General features: G+C 40.2%; 1 protein-coding gene across 2 annotated transcripts in view; it reads left to right on the top strand.

Annotated features, from left to right (window-relative positions):
• RFX2 (regulatory factor X2) overlaps positions 1–18280 on the top strand; it is an 88697-nt gene that overhangs the window by 41160 nt on the left and 29257 nt on the right. For both annotated transcript variants that reach the window (XM_073599026.1, XM_073599036.1), the window contains 3 exons: positions 4142–4218; positions 5904–6168; positions 18180–18254. In XM_073599026.1, coding sequence (XP_073455127.1) covers positions 4142–4218; positions 5904–6168; positions 18180–18254 — 417 coding nt within the window. The remainder of the gene's footprint in view (positions 1–4141; positions 4219–5903; positions 6169–18179; positions 18255–18280) is intronic.

Genomic DNA, 18280 nt, shown 5'->3' with positions numbered 1-18280 from the left:
CTACACTACTAAACTGCGCTTTATTGCAGCGAATATAATAGTCAAAATATAATGACTCTTAAGAGCCCTTGCACACTGGGGCGGGGGGCGGCGTCGGCGGTAAAATGCCGCTATTATTAGCGGCGTTTTACCGTCGGTATGCGGCCGCTAGCGGGGCGGTTTTACCCCCCGCTAGCGGCCGAGAAAGGGTTAAATACCTCCGCAAAGCGCCTCTGCAGAGGCGTTTTGCCGGCGGTATAGCCGCGCCGTCCCATTGATTTCAATGGGCAGGAGCGGTAAAGGAGTGGTATACACACCGCTCCGAAGATGCTGCTGGCAGGACTTTTTTTACCGTCCTGCCAGCGCATCGCTCCAGTGTGCAAGCCCTCGGGGCTTTCACACTGGAATGAAAGCAGCGGCACTTTCGGGGCGGTTTGCAGGCGCTATTATTAGCGCAATAGCGCCTGCAAACCACCCCAGTGTGCAAGGGCTCTAAGAGATTGGCATTAAAATTTTTTTTCAAAATGTTAAACGGAAAATAAAATCAGGAGATATATTTAAAACATGATATATTTAAATATAGGACTGACAGCCATATCCAGCCCTGATATCCCCCTTTACAATTGTTTATTTATTTCAGGTACTTGTATAGCGCCGTCAATTTATGCAGCGCTTTACATATACATTATACATTCACATCAGTCCCTACACCCTCAAGGAGCTTACAATCTAAGGTCCCTAACTCACATTCATACATACTAGGGCCAATTTAGACAGGATCCAATTAACCTACCAGCATGTCTTTGGAGTGTGGGAGGAAACCGGAGTACCCGGAGGAAACCCACGCAGACACAGGGAGAACATGCAAACTCCAGGCAGGTAGTGTCATGGTCGGGATACGAACCAGCGACCCTTCTTACTGCTAGGTGAGAGTGCTACCCACTACATTGTTACCCTAAAGAATAGAAATATATATATATATATATATATATATATACACCAGGCACAAGAATCCCACAAGACAAACCTAGTTTCTGCACATACATTTTATCTTTAAATATCCATACACCTTATTTCTTTAATTGTTGTGCAACTGGTCATTGCGAAAACGAGGCTTGGTTGTAATTTGTTTTATAAAAGGTGATGGTTCATTGCGTCGCCCGTGCCCCATTGAAGACGTCACGTATGACGAAACATGTAGGGCGTGGCCACGCAGTGCTTGCCATCACGTATCCTACGTTACTTTGCACCGGCGTTCAGCCTATATTTTATGTTGGCTTTTTAACGTTTTTTTATTTTCTAATTTTGTACATGACCATTGGTCAATTGAGGCAATAAACTCCTTACAATATACTACACTATTGGAGTTTTTTTTCTTACCGTCCACGGATCCTGTGGGGAGTGAGTCTTCCTCCTGACGCTGCAGCAGTGAAAACATCTCTCAGTGATGGCGCCTATGAGCAGGACCAGAACATCGGTACCTATCTGTCCCCGCAGAGGGCTATATCTGCAGGCTTGTATGACCTCACTATATAGGAGGTCCAACACGTTCGGTAAGAGTACATCTAGAACTACTTTCTCGGAACTATTGGTGGCTTGGAAGTGTCCCTTCACCTTTCATCTTTTCATCTTGATGTGATGCACCAAAGGAACGTTTTTTCTTTCCTGCGATTTTTCTTTTTGCGATTTCTGATCCCCATGAACTGAGGAATGCGCTTTTCATGCGATCTGGATTTTAATTGGAAACTTATATTTTATTTGTATTTCTGATTGAACTTTTTTACACTTTTTTTTTTTTTTTTTTTTTTTTTTTTATATTTTCCTTCACGGAGATATGGTATACATGCAATAATTGTATAATCACGCTGCACTGTTTGTCTTAATATATACACTGTGGCTTTTGATTGATAGAGAGATATATATGTATGTGTGTGTGTGTGTGTGTGTGTGTATATATATATATATATATACACACATACACACACCCACACACCTTGGTGCTCTTAATTGAAACCAATAACTAGTGGGGTTGATTCTCTAAAACTGGAGAGTGCAAAATCTGGTGCAGTTCAACATAGAAACCAATCAGATTTCAGGTGTTTTTTATTTTTATTTTTTCGTCAAAACTTAACTGAACAAACTGACGTTAGACGCTGATTGGCTATCGTGCACAACTGCACCAGATTTTTTCACTCTCCAGTTTTAGTAAATCCACTCCACTGTGTCTATGGTTTACAACCACTTTAAATGCAGCATACACCTCACTTGTGCTAGCAGGCAGAATGCAAAAGAAAACCCTGCAGCAAACTATCTTGGTGTTGACAGTCCACTTCTTAACAAACATTTCTAGTTTTAAATAAATTGCTGGGTTTAGTTCCACTTTAAGTGCTCGCTCACATCTGAACATGGTCCATGTGCGTTTCCTGCACTGCACTCACAACACACTGGGTGTGCGATCTGCTGCAAGTATCGGATTCCTAATGACATCCCAGACCGCAAACCCAGTGCATTTGCCTGCACAAAATGATATTGCAGTACTATGTGATCCAGTTGCAGTGCACTCGCCACTTTCAGTGCGATTTCAGCCCATTCAAATGAATGGGCCGAAAATCACATCACACTGAATAGCGAGGGAATGTGGAGAGTGTTCTGTGCAATTTTGGTGTGAACTGGCAGTAAAATCCAAATTAAACCTCATATACGGGACCCTTACCAGATCATTATGTTTTAGCATTTCAATTTCCTCACAAAGAGGTCTGTTAAACTGACATTTATTAGGCTGTTTAGTTGTAATTTAAAAATATATGTATTTCGCATTTAAAGCGGCGTTCCACCCAAAAGTGGAACCTCTGCTTATATGCTCCCCCCTTCCGGTGCCACATTTGGCAACTTTCAGGGGGGGAGGAGACCTGTTTTTGACAAGTCCCTGTCCCCACTTCAGGTAGACAGTGCCACGGTGCCGGTCCTCGGAAGTTCGGCCTCCCCCCCCCACCATCTGGCCAGTAAGAAAGCGCAGCACGCTATGTGCATGCGCAGTAGGGAGTCAGCTGTGAAGCCGAAAGGCTTCACTGCCAGTTTACCTTTAACATGAATGGCGGTGGCAGCACCTGAGAGCTGATCCAAACATCGACTGGAGTGCCGACATCGCGGGAACCCTGGACAGGTAAGTGTTTTAATATTAAAAGTCCAGTAGCTACTTTTTAATTTTTTTCGTGTTGCAGTAATGCAACGCAGGTTATATGCTTTTTTAATAGTATATAAATGCATTAAGGGAATGCATGTGCATTTTGTGCATTGTCGTGTGCTTTTCTTCTTTTTTTTTTTTTTTTTTTTTTTTTTGACACTTTAGTGCATTGGTTTCCTGTTCATTTGAATAGGCTGTCTTAATGCAATACACCAAGGTGTGAATGACACCTCATTGCATATGAATTTCCTTATGCCTATAATGTAATGCATATGAATTTTCTGTTTAACAATAATATTGCTGTTTTGAATGCTTTAACCTTAAAATTGTTTTACCATGCAAACCTTAAGCTCACAAGGGAGAAATGGGCTGCTTCTAACATTACAACCTTGTCCAATTGCATGACTTTGTTCTATTGCATGTGTCTATCTTATGTATTTCCTAAAGAAATCTATAAAATGTGTTTTTATTTTTTTATTTTTGTCAAAATAAGGCGTCATGTCAACACAAAAATTTTTGCAGTTGATGTATTTGTCATTAAATGTTGCCAGTAGCAAAAAATCCTATTTATTTATTTTTTTAACCTTTTTGCTTAAAAAAAAAAAAAAAAAAAAAAAAAAAGCGTCTGAAAACTCGCTGCTATGGGCAACTGTAAAATATCCTCTTTGGTACGTTTTTCATACATGAACCCCTATGAGTCCTGGGGGCAGAGTGTTACCTAGTCAGGAAATACAACTTTATAAAACACAATGGGTTATAAGTGTAAATTAAATCCTAATTTGTATTGATCTATTATTATTATTATTATTATTATATATATATATATATATATATATATATATATATATATATATATATATATATATATATATATATATATATATATATATATATATTTTTTTTTTTTTTTTTTAATGCCTTGAAAATGGTAGTTTTTTTCAGTCCCTCTGATCATAAATTTTAATCTTCTTTTAACAGGTTCAGACTGTTCAGCATGTCTATCCAGCACAGGTGCAGTACGTGGAAGGAGACACTGTGTACGCCAATGGAGCAATGTGAGTCAAATGTGTGGGTGGTTTTTTATCTTCTATTTTTTTTCTTATAACCTATAGAAGCTGATAGAGCAGATCAAGTTAAAATTATGCAGGATGATTTGTCAGTTTTAGAAATTCATGATAATTGAAAAGGGGAGGTTGTCTATGCCAGTTGCGCTAATATGTTTGATTCATTAAAAGCTAAGTTTCTGTTTTCCAGAAAATAGCCTATGCAGTCAAGGAGCCTCAGTAGACGTTAGGCCGGCCATAGACTGAGTGAATTTCTTTTCTGCAACCGCGGGTTGCAGAAAAGAGATTTTGCTTGCTTCCCACATCAACACAGACAGTGTTGACAAGGGGAATCCCTGTTGCGGAGCCAGTGATTATTGCTTGTGACTGTAACAGCGGCTAGCAATAATTGCATGTAAAATCCGACAGGCTGGTTGTACATTCATCCTGCCCATACATGGATAGAATCTCGGCCAGTTCAGTATTCGAACTGTGTATGGCCGGCTTTAGACTGTGCAGCTTTGTAAAATGTTCATTCCATTTGTCATACCTGTAGGCCATTTAGACCCCCTGATAGCCAGTCCGAAAAAACTTCCAGTTTCCCAACATCCTGCCTTGTTGCTAGGATTCAAAGATCATCTGTGTTTGCTCCTGTAAAGCTGGGAGCTTGAGCTTCCAACAGTTATCATGTCTTAGCAATAAGGCAGGTTGTGGGGATTGCTAACTAGAAGATGTCTAGCAAGATTTGTGATTGGTATGACAATAAAATGTGAACATTTTACAAAGCTTCACAGTTGTTAAATATCTACTGCAGTTCCTTATTTTATTTTTATTTTTTTACAAATTTTGTCCAACCTTTTTTGAATTGTCTGCCAAATTCGATACTGTTCAATTAATGTGCATGGTGATTTAAAGCAGTAGTAAACCCATCCTGTGCTATTTCCACCATATCAAGCTTTCCTATCTAGTGAACTTGTTGCTCTGTGTAAAACGCTTTCTACCTTATCCCTTTCTGTGTAATCTGTCTTTTTCTAATCAATGACATAATCGGCGCATGCGCAGTTAGTCCCATTTTTCCAGCAGGCTCTTCTTGCCAGAAAAATGGTGTTTACATGCCAGGGCTACGTCGTTTCCTTTGCCTGACGTCAACTCTCCCACGAGACTGTTTCCCATTCTCAAGCTGAAACTTAGCCCGGCAATAAGCGCTTGGCTTGATAAGTACTGCGCACGCACGAGATTAGGGGCATGGAAAGGGAATAAGGGCGCAAGTAAGAACAGTAATGAACACGGAAGACAGAAGTCAGTATGGCAGCGGATGCAAAAGAAAAAAAGAGCTTTATCAAATACAATCTTATTACAAGTAAGAAGCCGTCATATATTTTCCATATGCGGCGCTTTGATTTAAAGCAACTTGATGAACTTCATTCTGTGTATTTTCGGGTATGAGTGTTTACTACCGCTTCAATAAAGCAGTGTGGGGTGCAGTGCTCTGCAGTAACCAATGAGGTATCAGGCTACCATTGTATTTTTTTTTTTTACCTTGATGGATACGTCCAGTGGTGTTCATTGTGCATATCCTGTACAATGAAACAAGTATTTGTTAAAAAGTCTTTGTGAGGGTACTTGTCTAATTTTTTTTTTTTTTTCTGTAAATGTTTAATTTGGATTTATTTTTCCTTTCTATTTTATTTGCACAGACGGACAACCTATTCCTACAATGCAGAAGCTCAGATATATGCTCCCAGTAGTGTTGCCTCATATTTTGATTCCCAGGGTGGAGGTGCCCAAGTGACCACTGTAGTTTCTACTCCCACTGCCATTCCTTCCCACAGTATGGTGGGCATTGCCATGGATGTGGGTGGGAGCCAAATCATCTCTAGCTCTGGAGCATACCTGATCCATGGTGGCCTAGACAATTCTCGCCATTCTTTGTCTCATACATCACGTTCTTCTCCTGCCACGGTACGTATAGGATGTCTAAATTGGTATTTTGTCTGTTATCTACTTTGCTTATAGTTGAGGTTTAAATTGCTAAAGGTAACTTGGCGTGAGAGAGGGTTAAACATTCTCTCAGGTTTTAATTGCTGAAAAATGGCTACAGGCCAGATTTTAGTTTTTTTGCGTTACTGGTAATCTATAGAAACCAGCGTAATGTTTCGGGAACATGATGGTCATATTTCTCAAGGTGACCTACAGAATGGTGCTATACTGTGTCATCTTGAGAAAGGGGACTACCTTGTCCCAGAAATACTACAATGCTTTATTATAATTTACTGTTCCAGTTATGGTTGGCAGCAAGTGAAATCTCTCTAACAGGAGCACATAACAGCATAAGAAACATTTCATAATTTTGCTTTCATTTGTAAAACCTCTATCAGGTTTATATTCCTGTTTGAGTTTCCTTCATAGGGAGATTATACTCCCTCAGTTTTGGTCCCAGTGACCATGATTACCGGGGTAGGCAATAAAGAATATCATGTCAAGACACTTGGCAGTGGCTCTAACACTTATCCATCTATCCAAACTTGTACAGGCATACCCCACTTTTAAGTACACAATGGTCTTTATTTACTATTGTTGGAAAGTGCAAAATCAGGCTCACTTCTGCATAGAAACCCATTGTGTACTTAAAAGTGAGGTATGCCTGTATATGCAAAAAAAATAAAAAGTTTTAGCTGGAGTTGAACTTACACCGCGTACACACGAGCGGACTTTACGGCAGACTTTGCCCGGCGGACGGGATTTCGTCGGACAATTCAATCGTGTGTGGGCTCCAGCGGACTTTGTTTGCTCAAAAGTTGGACGGACTTAGATTTGAAACATGTTTTTAAATCTATACGTCGAACTCGAGTCCGGTCGAAAAGTCTGCTCGTCTGTATGCTAGTTCGACGGACAAAAAGCCACGCTAGGGCAGCTATTGGCTACTGGCTATGAACTTCCTTATTTTAGTCCGGTCGTACGTCATCACGTACGAATTCAACAGACTTTGGTTGATTGTGTGTAGGCAAGTCTGTTCATTCAGAAAGTCCGTCAAAGTCCGCCGGGCAAAGTGTGCCGTAAAGTCCGACCGTGTGTACGAGGCATTAGAAAATATAATCCATCACACTTCTGATTATATCATAATGTACCCTGCATGAACCTGCAACTGACTGTCCATATCACTGGCTATTTTTTTTGCTGTATGTATAGAAGAATATGTGTAGCAGTCATAAACATGATAGTCCTGGAATTTTTCACACAAATGGGATTTAATATGTGGTTTGGTTAGTGTGAGCTTGTTGTCTATGCAGAACACGAAATGGGGTATGGTCCTTTTTTTTTTTTTTTTTTTTTTTTTTTTTTTTTTCTCATACTTTTTAAACCTTAGCAAGCATGACCTAAAAATAGATTAAAATAAGTTACAATGTCTATCCAATTTATTCATCATCTCGGTAGAACCTCCATAACTGATGAGCAGTGGATTTTAATCCTGATTTTTTTTTTTTTTTTTTTTTTTTGGTTCACTTCAAGCCTATGATTGCAAATTACAAAATCGCTTTCTGCGTTCGTAGATGTTGACGTGTAAGAGGGTTTGTAAAGTCACTGTAGGGCTTTACATGTACCCCCTCTGGTTTAGACTGCAATTAACAATGGTTTAAGTGTTTCTGTTTAAATGAAAAGGCTAAATAGCTTTTCTAAAGGCACAGCTGTGCAATCGCGTGCTCCCCCTCTGCTGGTCTTCCCCGATCTATGGACAGAAGCGGGAGGGACTGAGATTCCCCTGTGACGTCAGTCAGCCAGCACAGGGGATCACATGACTGCACAGTGGCAGTGTGTGGCAAAAGGTATTTAGCTCTTCATTTTAATCAATCATACACTATTGTTGATGCCAGCCTAAACCAGACGGGGGTACATGTAGTTCTGCAGTACACAGTAAATAGTGGCGGGTGGGGCGCTCTCACGTTGACAGGGAGGGAGAGGGAGGAGACTTTGGAGCAGAGCAGTGGAATGACGGAGGCAAATAACCTGACCACAGTAACCATGGATCAGCAGCCATGATTACCGTGGTCAGCACAGACAGGGGGACACAGGAACTGCCAGGATCAACCAGGTTTTTTACAAGATGAGAAGGGAAAAATTACATAACACGTGCACTGTGCTATACAGCATGCCTTAAAGATATAGGATATTATTATTATTTATTATTAATTATAAAAAAAAAAAAATTGTGTTGCAAACACTGTAAATCTATTTGTTTATTATTACTTTATATGTATTGCTATAGATTGGGGAAGACTTGGAACCTCTGTCAGGTGTTTTCCATGGGGAGATGTAATTTCATTTCTTGTCTGAAGTTAGGGCATGTGTTCCCAAAGGGAACATAAATATTGACAGTAACTCAAAATGTTGCTAACCCTTCCCCACTATATCCATGAGGGGGGATTGGGCTGGATTTGGACTCTAAAACATATATAAACAAATATATATAATTTTTTTTTTTTTTTTAAATTATCATTACTTTTATTTTATATAAAGAAACAAAAAAGTGTAGCGCTATACTGTATCAGTTAGCAGCATCAAAAATGTGCTAGGGTGACGAACAGTGTATATCAAAAGTTATATTAGACCATATGCGAAAGTACAGTGAACCATTAAGAAATCTAATATTCCAAAAGGGACATCTGTTCACATATCAGCTATACTTATCGGTTAACACCATCACAATGTGTCAGGATGACAAACAGTGTGTATCAACAATTGAATTAATATTTGACCTCATACAAGAGGATAGTACATCCGTGAGAAATCCAATATTCAAAAGAGGACCTCTGTTAGCATATCCTCTATAATAAAACAATGTGAATCAAATGTGCATCACACAAATTAAAAATCATACATAAGCATGTGTGGATAAGAGTAAATAATAAGTCTCTGAGGTGGGGACAGTTCATATAATCAAATGGAGACTTCTTGGAGCATAGGTATCTATCTCAAAATGACATTTGTTGCTGGATTCCTCCAGTGATCAGCCTGGTGTAATAATATAAAATGCCCTTACCGGACGCGGTGGACTCACAGGCCGTACAGCGGTGAGTCATACGAGCTTGAACCGTGTACCACGGTAGAGTTATAGTTGTTCCTGGTCCACCATCAGATGATCTTGATAGAAAACTCCAATCATAAACGGTCTCCCGGTTCGTCCTCCAACACTCACTTTGGTCTCCGACAATTCAGGACAGGGACAATAGGAGAAGAAAGGCTCCACATAGTGTGAATTCCGAAAGGATTTTATTGCATAAAAAATTCCAGCATAAAAAATTCCGATAAAAGCAAAATTTATAAAAACATGAAAAAATGTAGTAAGCGCAGTAGATAAATGGTTTGAGGTAGCGTCCTACACCTGACGCGTTTCGTCTGAGAAGACATCAACTGGGGTACAGCTCACCTCTCATCTTCTGCGCTATTTAATAAAAAGTGCTCGAAATTGCATTGGGGACACCTGTGCGGCGTGACTTCCGGGTTTGCATCACATGGGGATATTTTTAGTCAGCTGACTATCTATCTAACCTATCACCAGATGGCTTCCAGATCCAAACCAAACCTCGGTTTGGATCGTCCATATAGCCAATTAGAATCAGGCGATGTGGACATGTGATCACCGCGCTCGCGCGTCACAACCTTATGACGCGGAGCGCAGTACATTCCTCCTGGCTGGCTGGCTATTCTTAGACCTATGCGTCACCGCGTATCTACGCGGTGACGTCATGCGTCGAAACATCCCTCTCATTTAATTGCAATGCATCTAGCAAAGAAGGACCGCTCATCGCGCAGGCGCAACAGCGCGAGACGTCTCATCCACCTGAAACTTCCAAAGACCGGCGCTGCAAATAGGCACCAATTGGAGACGTTTCCTTACTCCGTCAGCCACTCATATTGTTCCTTGTGTTTACCAGGATAATCAGACACAAATCGAATAGATTGTTTGACATCCAAAAACAATAAAATCATTGGGGCATCGGAGTAATATAAATGCACAGACCAATGGAATCATCGAGGGGAATTTTTAAATGTGGAACCATAATAGTCACGGACACACATGTTAACCCTATTTACGGTCATCCATCATAGATGTTTTAAATAATACCGTTATCTTAAAGAATTATATTATATTTAGTAACAATATTTAAGTAAGTAAGTATAATCCAAAAGAGGGGAGGAAGGGAAAGAAAAGGGAGGAATAATCCCAAACCAAACAACGAAACGAACAGTCGTTATTAAAGGAATTGGTTATTATAGATTTAGTATAGTAGAGATAGCAGAATCTAATGGAGATAACAGAATCTGATCCTCAATAGGATACCTACGGACAATCTAAAAAATATATATAAATGTCTGGGTAAAACAAATAGAAGAGGGGAACATAGTAAGAATCATTAGGACTGATTAATAAACGCATTGATATCCCACTCGATGTTTAAACCGTGGGGTACATAGCATTTAATTTGGTGTATCCACCAAGTTTCAAGTTTCGAGACCCCCCTTATGCTAGATTCTCCTCTCCAGTGTGGAATAAACCGATCTATGACCTGGAAAATGGTCCCTGCTGGGTTACGGTCATGATGTAGTGCATAAATGTTTGGAACACTATGGTTAGTTTTACCTTTTTTGATTGCTGTAATGTGTTCCTTACCCTAGTGGTGAAATTCCGTATTGTCCGACCATATATTGTTTTTTACACGGGCATGTAATGAGGTATACAATATATGGGGTTTTGCATGTAGCAAATTGTTTCATTTTATATTCTTTGCCTGTGGTGGTGGAGTTGAAAATTTCTATTTTCCGCGCCTGACACACATTCCATTTGCACACTGTACATCTTCTGCAAGGATAGAATCCCTTAATGTCATGAAAGAATGATATCTTATTTGGGGGATCTATCACATTAGGTGCGATTTGTCCCTTAATTGATGGAGCACCCCTGAATATAGTCGCCGCCTGTTCAGGTAGCACTGGGCCCAGAATGGTATCACTTTTCAATATTTTCCAATGTTTTTTAATAATGTCTCTAACTTGTTTGTATTGGTGGAGAAATTCGTAAGGAAAGACCACTTATGTTTAGAATCTCCGTGTTTTATAGGTTTTTCTGATTGAGCAACAATAGAGAGGCCCACAGCAGAATACATCAATTTATCTACAAATTTAAAAAACCATCTAGAAAAAGAGGAACGGGAACAAAAAACTAAAAAACAAAAAAAATATAGTAGAGATATGAATGACTATAAAACAGGAATGTATTCATTTGGCAAAACAAGGAACAGACCGTTGGGGTCTATGGAACCTAATAGGATGGAGGTGACAACATCATCCAATACAAGGGCCTTGGAAACAACTGTGGCCCTCCCCCTATCTAAAAGGGATGGTCACATGGTCATTATCCACCTGACCCCCATACACCCAAATATCAGTATAGGAGTCCAGCCCCCAAAATAGGGGTAGAGGCAAAAGAGGTAGGGGCAAAAGTAGGAGAACGACGACCGTGTTTCATACAACGAACAGGGTCCCCGTGACTCCTCACCACAAGGTGGATATAGGGGTCATGATGATTACTATCACTATGAACCATATCCCCAAAGGACACCCCTTCGGACCTATAACAGGTTCTCTCCTGAGAGAGGAACAAAACAAGAATTACAATTCTCATTACTCCTATAGAACCAGGGATAATGACTACCCAGAAAGGTCCCCGTATAATTACAATCAACGGTTCCCTAGGGCTCCAAGGATGGAGGGTTTTCGCAAACAGAACGAAGGCCCCCCCACACTATGGAGAACAAAACGGGGCACCAGAGGGGGGAGGCCGCGCCCGTAAAAAGAAAGCGGGTATAGAAAACAAAGGCATCTTTAATCTGAGTAAAACAACCTTTTCGGAAGCTGAAAGGGTTGTTTTAGAGAAAGGTTTAAAGTTTGCCCCCCCTAAAAAACTGAACAAGTTTTCTGCCTTTATTGACGTACAGAAGTACGTGCGTAAATTAAACATTCAAAGGTATATTATGTCAAATTCAAGTAGACCACTTTGTTCACAGACTAATACCCACACTGTACATTCAGGATTGAGCAATCCATCTTTATTCAACCCTCCAGCTCCTATAGCACCTCCAATTAAAGTATTCAGAGACCTAGTTTTGAAAGATCTTGAAGATCTTCCCCCCAAAAGGATATATAATGACCCAAAGTTTAAAATAGGATTAAAGTCACTGTGTGAAAGAAAGAACCTCATCATCCGTTCTGCGGATAAGGGAGGAGGGGTGGTTATCCTTGACAAAAGTGATTACCACAATGAGATGACTAGGATCCTTGGTGATGTGGAGACATACCGCCGCCTCCAAAAAAACCCAACGTTAGAATATAAAAAGAAACTAATGGACCTGGTAGATACTGGGTCACAATTGGGTATTATAAATAAAAAAGAAAAACACTTTTTAGTACCAGTGGCACCACGTATTCCTATCATGTATTATCTGCCGAAAGTACATAAAAATGCGACTAACCCGCCAGGACGTCCGATTATCAGCGGCATTAATTCTGTAACTTCCCGGGTAGGGAAATACATCGATTTTTTTCCTCCAACCGATAGTTCAAGCTGTTCCTTCCTTTCTAAAGGACACCAGAGATACTATTATGAAATTACAGAAAGTCACAGACACTAGGAATATAATACTAGCCACCGCGGACGTCACGTCCTTATATACATCTATACCCCAAACGCAGGGCCTGGAAGCAGTTGAGTGTTTTCTCTCGAGAGGGTAATATCCCCCGAACACAAAGAAAGTTCATTATGGATCTACTCAAATTTGCCACATGTGCTAATTATTTTTGGTACAATGACCAATTTTACCTACAAACAAAGGGAGTGGCCATGGGAGCAAAATTTGCTCCCAGCCTGGCGAACATCTTCATGGCTAAATGGGAGGAGGATGTCGTCTATGCTTTAAAACCCCCGGAGCTAGCTCTGTGGGTGAGGTACATAGACGACATCCTCCTCCTATGGAGGGGGAGCATGGACTCTTTGGATGCATTTATTACTACCTTGAATGCAAACCGGAGAGGCATCCATTTGACATACGAAGCCAGCTCGTCCAGGATTCATTTTTTGGATTTAGAGATCATATCCAATAATGGACTTTTGGAAACTAAAACATATTTCAAGGCTACGGATCGGAATGGATACATTCCGACCGATAGCTGCCATCATGAGTTATGGCTTAAATCCATTCCAAAAAGCCAGCTGGTGAGAATAAGGAGAAATTGTTCTCACCTTTCGGACTACTTCCTACAAGCTGAAATTTTAAAAACACGTTTCTGCGAAAACGGTTATGATAATTCCCTTATTTCTAAGGAGATCCTACAGGTAGCCCAAATGGACCGGGCCTCTCTATTGGTTGCTCAATCAGAAAAACCTATAAAACACGGAGATTCTAAACATAAGTGGTCTTTCCTTACGAATTTCTCCACCCAATACAAACAAGTTAGAGACATTATTAAAAAACATTGGAAAATATTGAAAAGTGATACCATTCTGGGCCCAGTGCTACCTGAACAGGCGGCGACTATATTCAGGGGTGCTCCATCAATTAAGGGACAAATCGCACCTAATGTGATAGATCCCCCAAATAAGATATCATTCTTTCATGACATTAAGGGATTCTATCCTTGCAGAAGATGTACAGTGTGCAAATGGAATGTGTGTCAGGCGCGGAAAATAGAAATTTTCAACTCCACCACCACAGGCAAAGAATATAAAATGAAACAATTTGCTACATGCAAAACCCCATATATTGTATACCTCATTACATGCCCGTGTAAAAAACAATATATTGGTCGGACAATACGGAATTTCACCACTAGGGTAAAGGAACACATTACAGCAATCAAAAAAGGTAAAACTAACCATAGTGTTCCAAAACATTATGCACTACATCATGACCGTAACCCAGCAGGGACCATTTTCCAGGTCATAGATCGGTTTATTCCACACTGGAGAGGAGAATCTAGCATAAGGGGGGTCTCGAAACTTGAAACTTGGTGGATACACCAAATTAAATGCTATGTACCCCACGGTTTAAACATCGAGTGGGATATCAATGCGTTTATTAATCAGTCCTAATGATTCTTACTATGTTCCCCTCTTCTATTTGTTTTACCCAGACATTTATATATATTTTTTAGATTGTCCGTAGGTATCCTATTGAGGATCAGATTCTGTTATCTCCATTAGATTCTGCTATCTCTACTATACTAAATCTATAATAACCAATTCCTTTAATAACGACTGTTCGTTTCGTTGTTTGGTTTGGGATTATTCCTCCCTTTTCTTTCCCTTCCTCCCCTCTTTTGGATTATACTTACTTACTTAAATATTGTACTAAATATAATATAATATCTTTAAGATAACGGTATTATTTAAAACATCTATGATGGATGACCGTAAATAGGGGTTAACATGTGTGTCGTGACTATTATGGTTCCACATTTAAAAATTCCCCTCGATGATTCCATTGGTCTGTGCATTTATATTACTCCGATGCCCCAATGATTTTATTGTTTTTGGATGTCAAACAATCTATTCGATTTGTGTCTGATTATCCTGGTAAACACAAGGAACAATATGAGTGGCTGACGGAGTAAGGAAACGTCTCCAATTGGTGCCTATTTGCAGCGCCGGTCTTTGGAAGTTTCAGGTGGATGAGACGTCTCGCGCTGTTGCGCCTGCGCGATGAGCGGTCCTTCTTTGCTAGATGCATTGCAATTAAATGAGAGGGATGTTTCGACGCATGACGTCACCGCGTAGATACGCGGTGACGCATAGGTCTAAGAATAGCCAGCCAGCCAGGAGGAATGTACTGCGCTCCGCGTCATAAGGTTGTGACGCGCGAGCGCGGTGATCACATGTCCACATCGCCTGATTCTAATTGGCTATATGGACGATCCAAACCGAGGTTTGGTTTGGATCTGGAAGCCATCTGGTGATAGGTTAGATAGATAGTCAGCTGACTAAAAATATCCCCATGTGATGCAAACCCGGAAGTCACGCCGCACAGGTGTCCCCAATGCAATTTCGAGCACTTTTTATTAAATAGCGCAGAAGATGAGAGGTGAGCTGTACCCCAGTTGATGTCTTCTCAGACGAAACGCGTCGGGTGTAGGACGCTACCTCAAACCATTTATCTACTGCGCTTACTACATTTTTTCATGTTTTTATAAATTTTGCTTTTATCTGGAATTTTTTATGCTGGAATTTTTTATGCAATAAAATCCTTTCGGAATTCACACTATGTGGAGCCTTTCTTCTCCTATTGTCCCTGTCCTGAATTGTCGGAGACCAAAGTGAGTGTTGGAGGACGAACCGGGAGACCGTTTATGATTGGAGTTTTCTATCAAGATCATCTGATGGTGGACCAGGAACAACTATAACTCTACCGTGGTACACGGTTCAAGCTCGTATGACTCACCGCTGTACGGCCTGTGAGTCCACCGCGTCCGGTAAGGGCATTTTATATTATTACACCAGGCTGATCACTGGAGGAATCCAGCAACAAATGTCATTTTGAGATAGATACCTATGCTCCAAGAAGTCTCCATTTGATTATATGAACTGTCCCCACCTCAGAGACTTATTATTTACTCTTATCCACACATGCTTATGTATGATTTTTAATTTGTGTGATGCACATTTGATTCACATTGTTTTATTATAGAGGATATGCTAACAGAGGTCCTCTTTTGAATATTGGATTTCTCACGGATGTACTATCCTCTTGTATGAGGTCAAATATTAATTCAATTGTTGATACACACTGTTTGTCATCCTGACACATTGTGATGGTGTTAACCGATAAGTATAGCTGATATGTGAACAGATGTCCCTTTTGGAATATTAGATTTCTTAATGGTTCACTGTACTTTCGCATATGGTCTAATATAACTTTTGATATACACTGTTCGTCACCCTAGCACATTTTTGATGCTGCTAACTGATACAGTATAGCGCTACACTTTTTTGTTTCTTTATTTATTGTCACAATTTGTCTAATTGTTGGTGTTGGCTGCTTATTGTTTCACTACATTTTATTTTCACTTTTATTGGTTTGTTGGGTTGGCGCAGAAGTTTCTCTTTTCTTTTTTTACTTTTATTTTATATGAAACACACAGCAGGAGTTTTGAAACTGTCTCTTTTTCGGCTCCCCTGTTGTAGTAGGAGGCATAAGACTCCAAGGTGAGTGATAAAGCCCTCTACTGGAGTCTGCAAGAGATATCAAAACCAGCTTGTGAATCTGTCTATAGGCGTAAACTATAGTATATTTTCACATTTTACACTGATTATCAGGAAAAGAGATCTTGCAAAAGATTAGTTATTTCAGACCATATACAAACTGCTTGTTACCAAGATTCTCAGAATTTAGAATTTTTTTTCATTATTATTTTCAATCGTTTAGTTTAAAAAAAAAATGCACTTGAACCCTAGTGTATAGAGGTCTAAAAAAAAATAACACTAGAATATTCAGTTTTGTAACTAATCTCTTAGGCTGCTTTCACACTGGGGCGGTAGGGGGCGTCGGCGGTAAAACAGCGCTATTTTTAGCGCTGTTTTACCGCGGTATTTGGCCGCTAGCGGTGCGGTTTTAACCCCCTTGCTGGCGGCCGAAAAAGGGTTAAAACCACTCGTATAGCGCGGCTATAGCCGCGGTATAGCCGCGCTGTCCCATTGATTTCAATGGGCAGGAGCGGTGAATTCACCGCTCCAAAGATGCGGCTGGCAGGAGATTTTTTCTTCTCCTGCCAGCGCACCGCTTCAGTGTGAAAGCCCTCGGGCTTTCACACTGAACAAACAGCGGAGGCTGTTTTGGGGCAGTTTGCAGGCGGTATTTTTAGCGCAATAACGCCTGCAAACCGCCCCAGTGTGAAAGGGGTCTTAGGAGAAATAAAGGTCCCTGACAAAACAGGATTACAGTATGTGTCACTTTATGCTTTTGGCTGTTTTTTTTTTTTTTTCTTGTAATGTTTCTTATTTGTAAAGTAACTAGAAATATATAATTGAACAATAATTTTACATTTTGGATTTTTAAATTTTTATTTTTTTTTTAAATCTGAAAATCTTGTTTCTTGTGTGGTTACACTTATTTACGTAAAAACAAAGCTATCTTTGGTTGGCCAAAATGGCTAAGGAAGGCACTTGGTGTGGGATATGGGTAGCATCCAATATTGGTGTGCTATATCCCTTAAGGCCCCTTTCACACTACCGCAACTTGAAAGTTGTGCAATTTTACTATAATTTTGCTGTGATTTTGCAGCTGAGATTTTGATGCGATTTCAGGGAATGCCTGTGTAAACTTGAGGTCTGTGGACCTCAACTCGCATCAAAGTTGGACCAAAGTAGTACAGGGACTACTTTGAAGTCGGTGCGACTTGAAGTTGCACAGATATCATGGGGTACGACTTGTCATGCAACTCTGATGTCCAACGTCGCAGAAAAAGTCGCACAAGTGTGAAAGGGGCCTTAGTGGCAAACTGCAGGGATCCTGCCAGCAATTGCCTTCCTTTACCCATTTTCTCTGAACAACCAATGGTGTATTACACCTTAAAAAGGGGCAGCTGGTAATTAATAATGTCATTTAATTCGCATATCCTAACCATAGTGTAGAGGGGGCAGCACCGTCCACTTGGATATTTAAAACTATCTTTGGAACTCTCATAAAGGGGAACAGTTCACTTGCTATAATCCAATTTTATTTTTACTAGTTTGTCTCCTTGTAACATATTGTATGTGTATCATGCATCTCCCTGCTTCTACTGTAATCATACTTAGATTCTTCTAAATCTTTTGGCGCATGTCACAGAGCCAACAAAGCTTTCAACACCAGTTCACCTTTCCAGATGCACATAACCAGGGCTCTTTGTCTGACATTTCCTCTGTTTTTTGCATGCTCTCTCTGTAGCTTGAAATGGCGATTGAAAATCTACAAAAAAATGAAGGCATCACCTCTCACAAAAGCAGCTTGCTCAACAGCCATGTAAGTTCACCTCTAACTTGAGTCTG

Source organism: Aquarana catesbeiana, linkage group LG01 (genome assembly GCF_042186555.1).
Source record: "Aquarana catesbeiana isolate 2022-GZ linkage group LG01, ASM4218655v1, whole genome shotgun sequence".
In the NCBI taxonomy this organism is placed as follows: Eukaryota; Metazoa; Chordata; class Amphibia; order Anura; family Ranidae; genus Aquarana; species Aquarana catesbeiana.
Note: the sequence above shows the minus strand (reverse complement) of the source record. Positions and strands in the feature narration are given on the sequence as shown.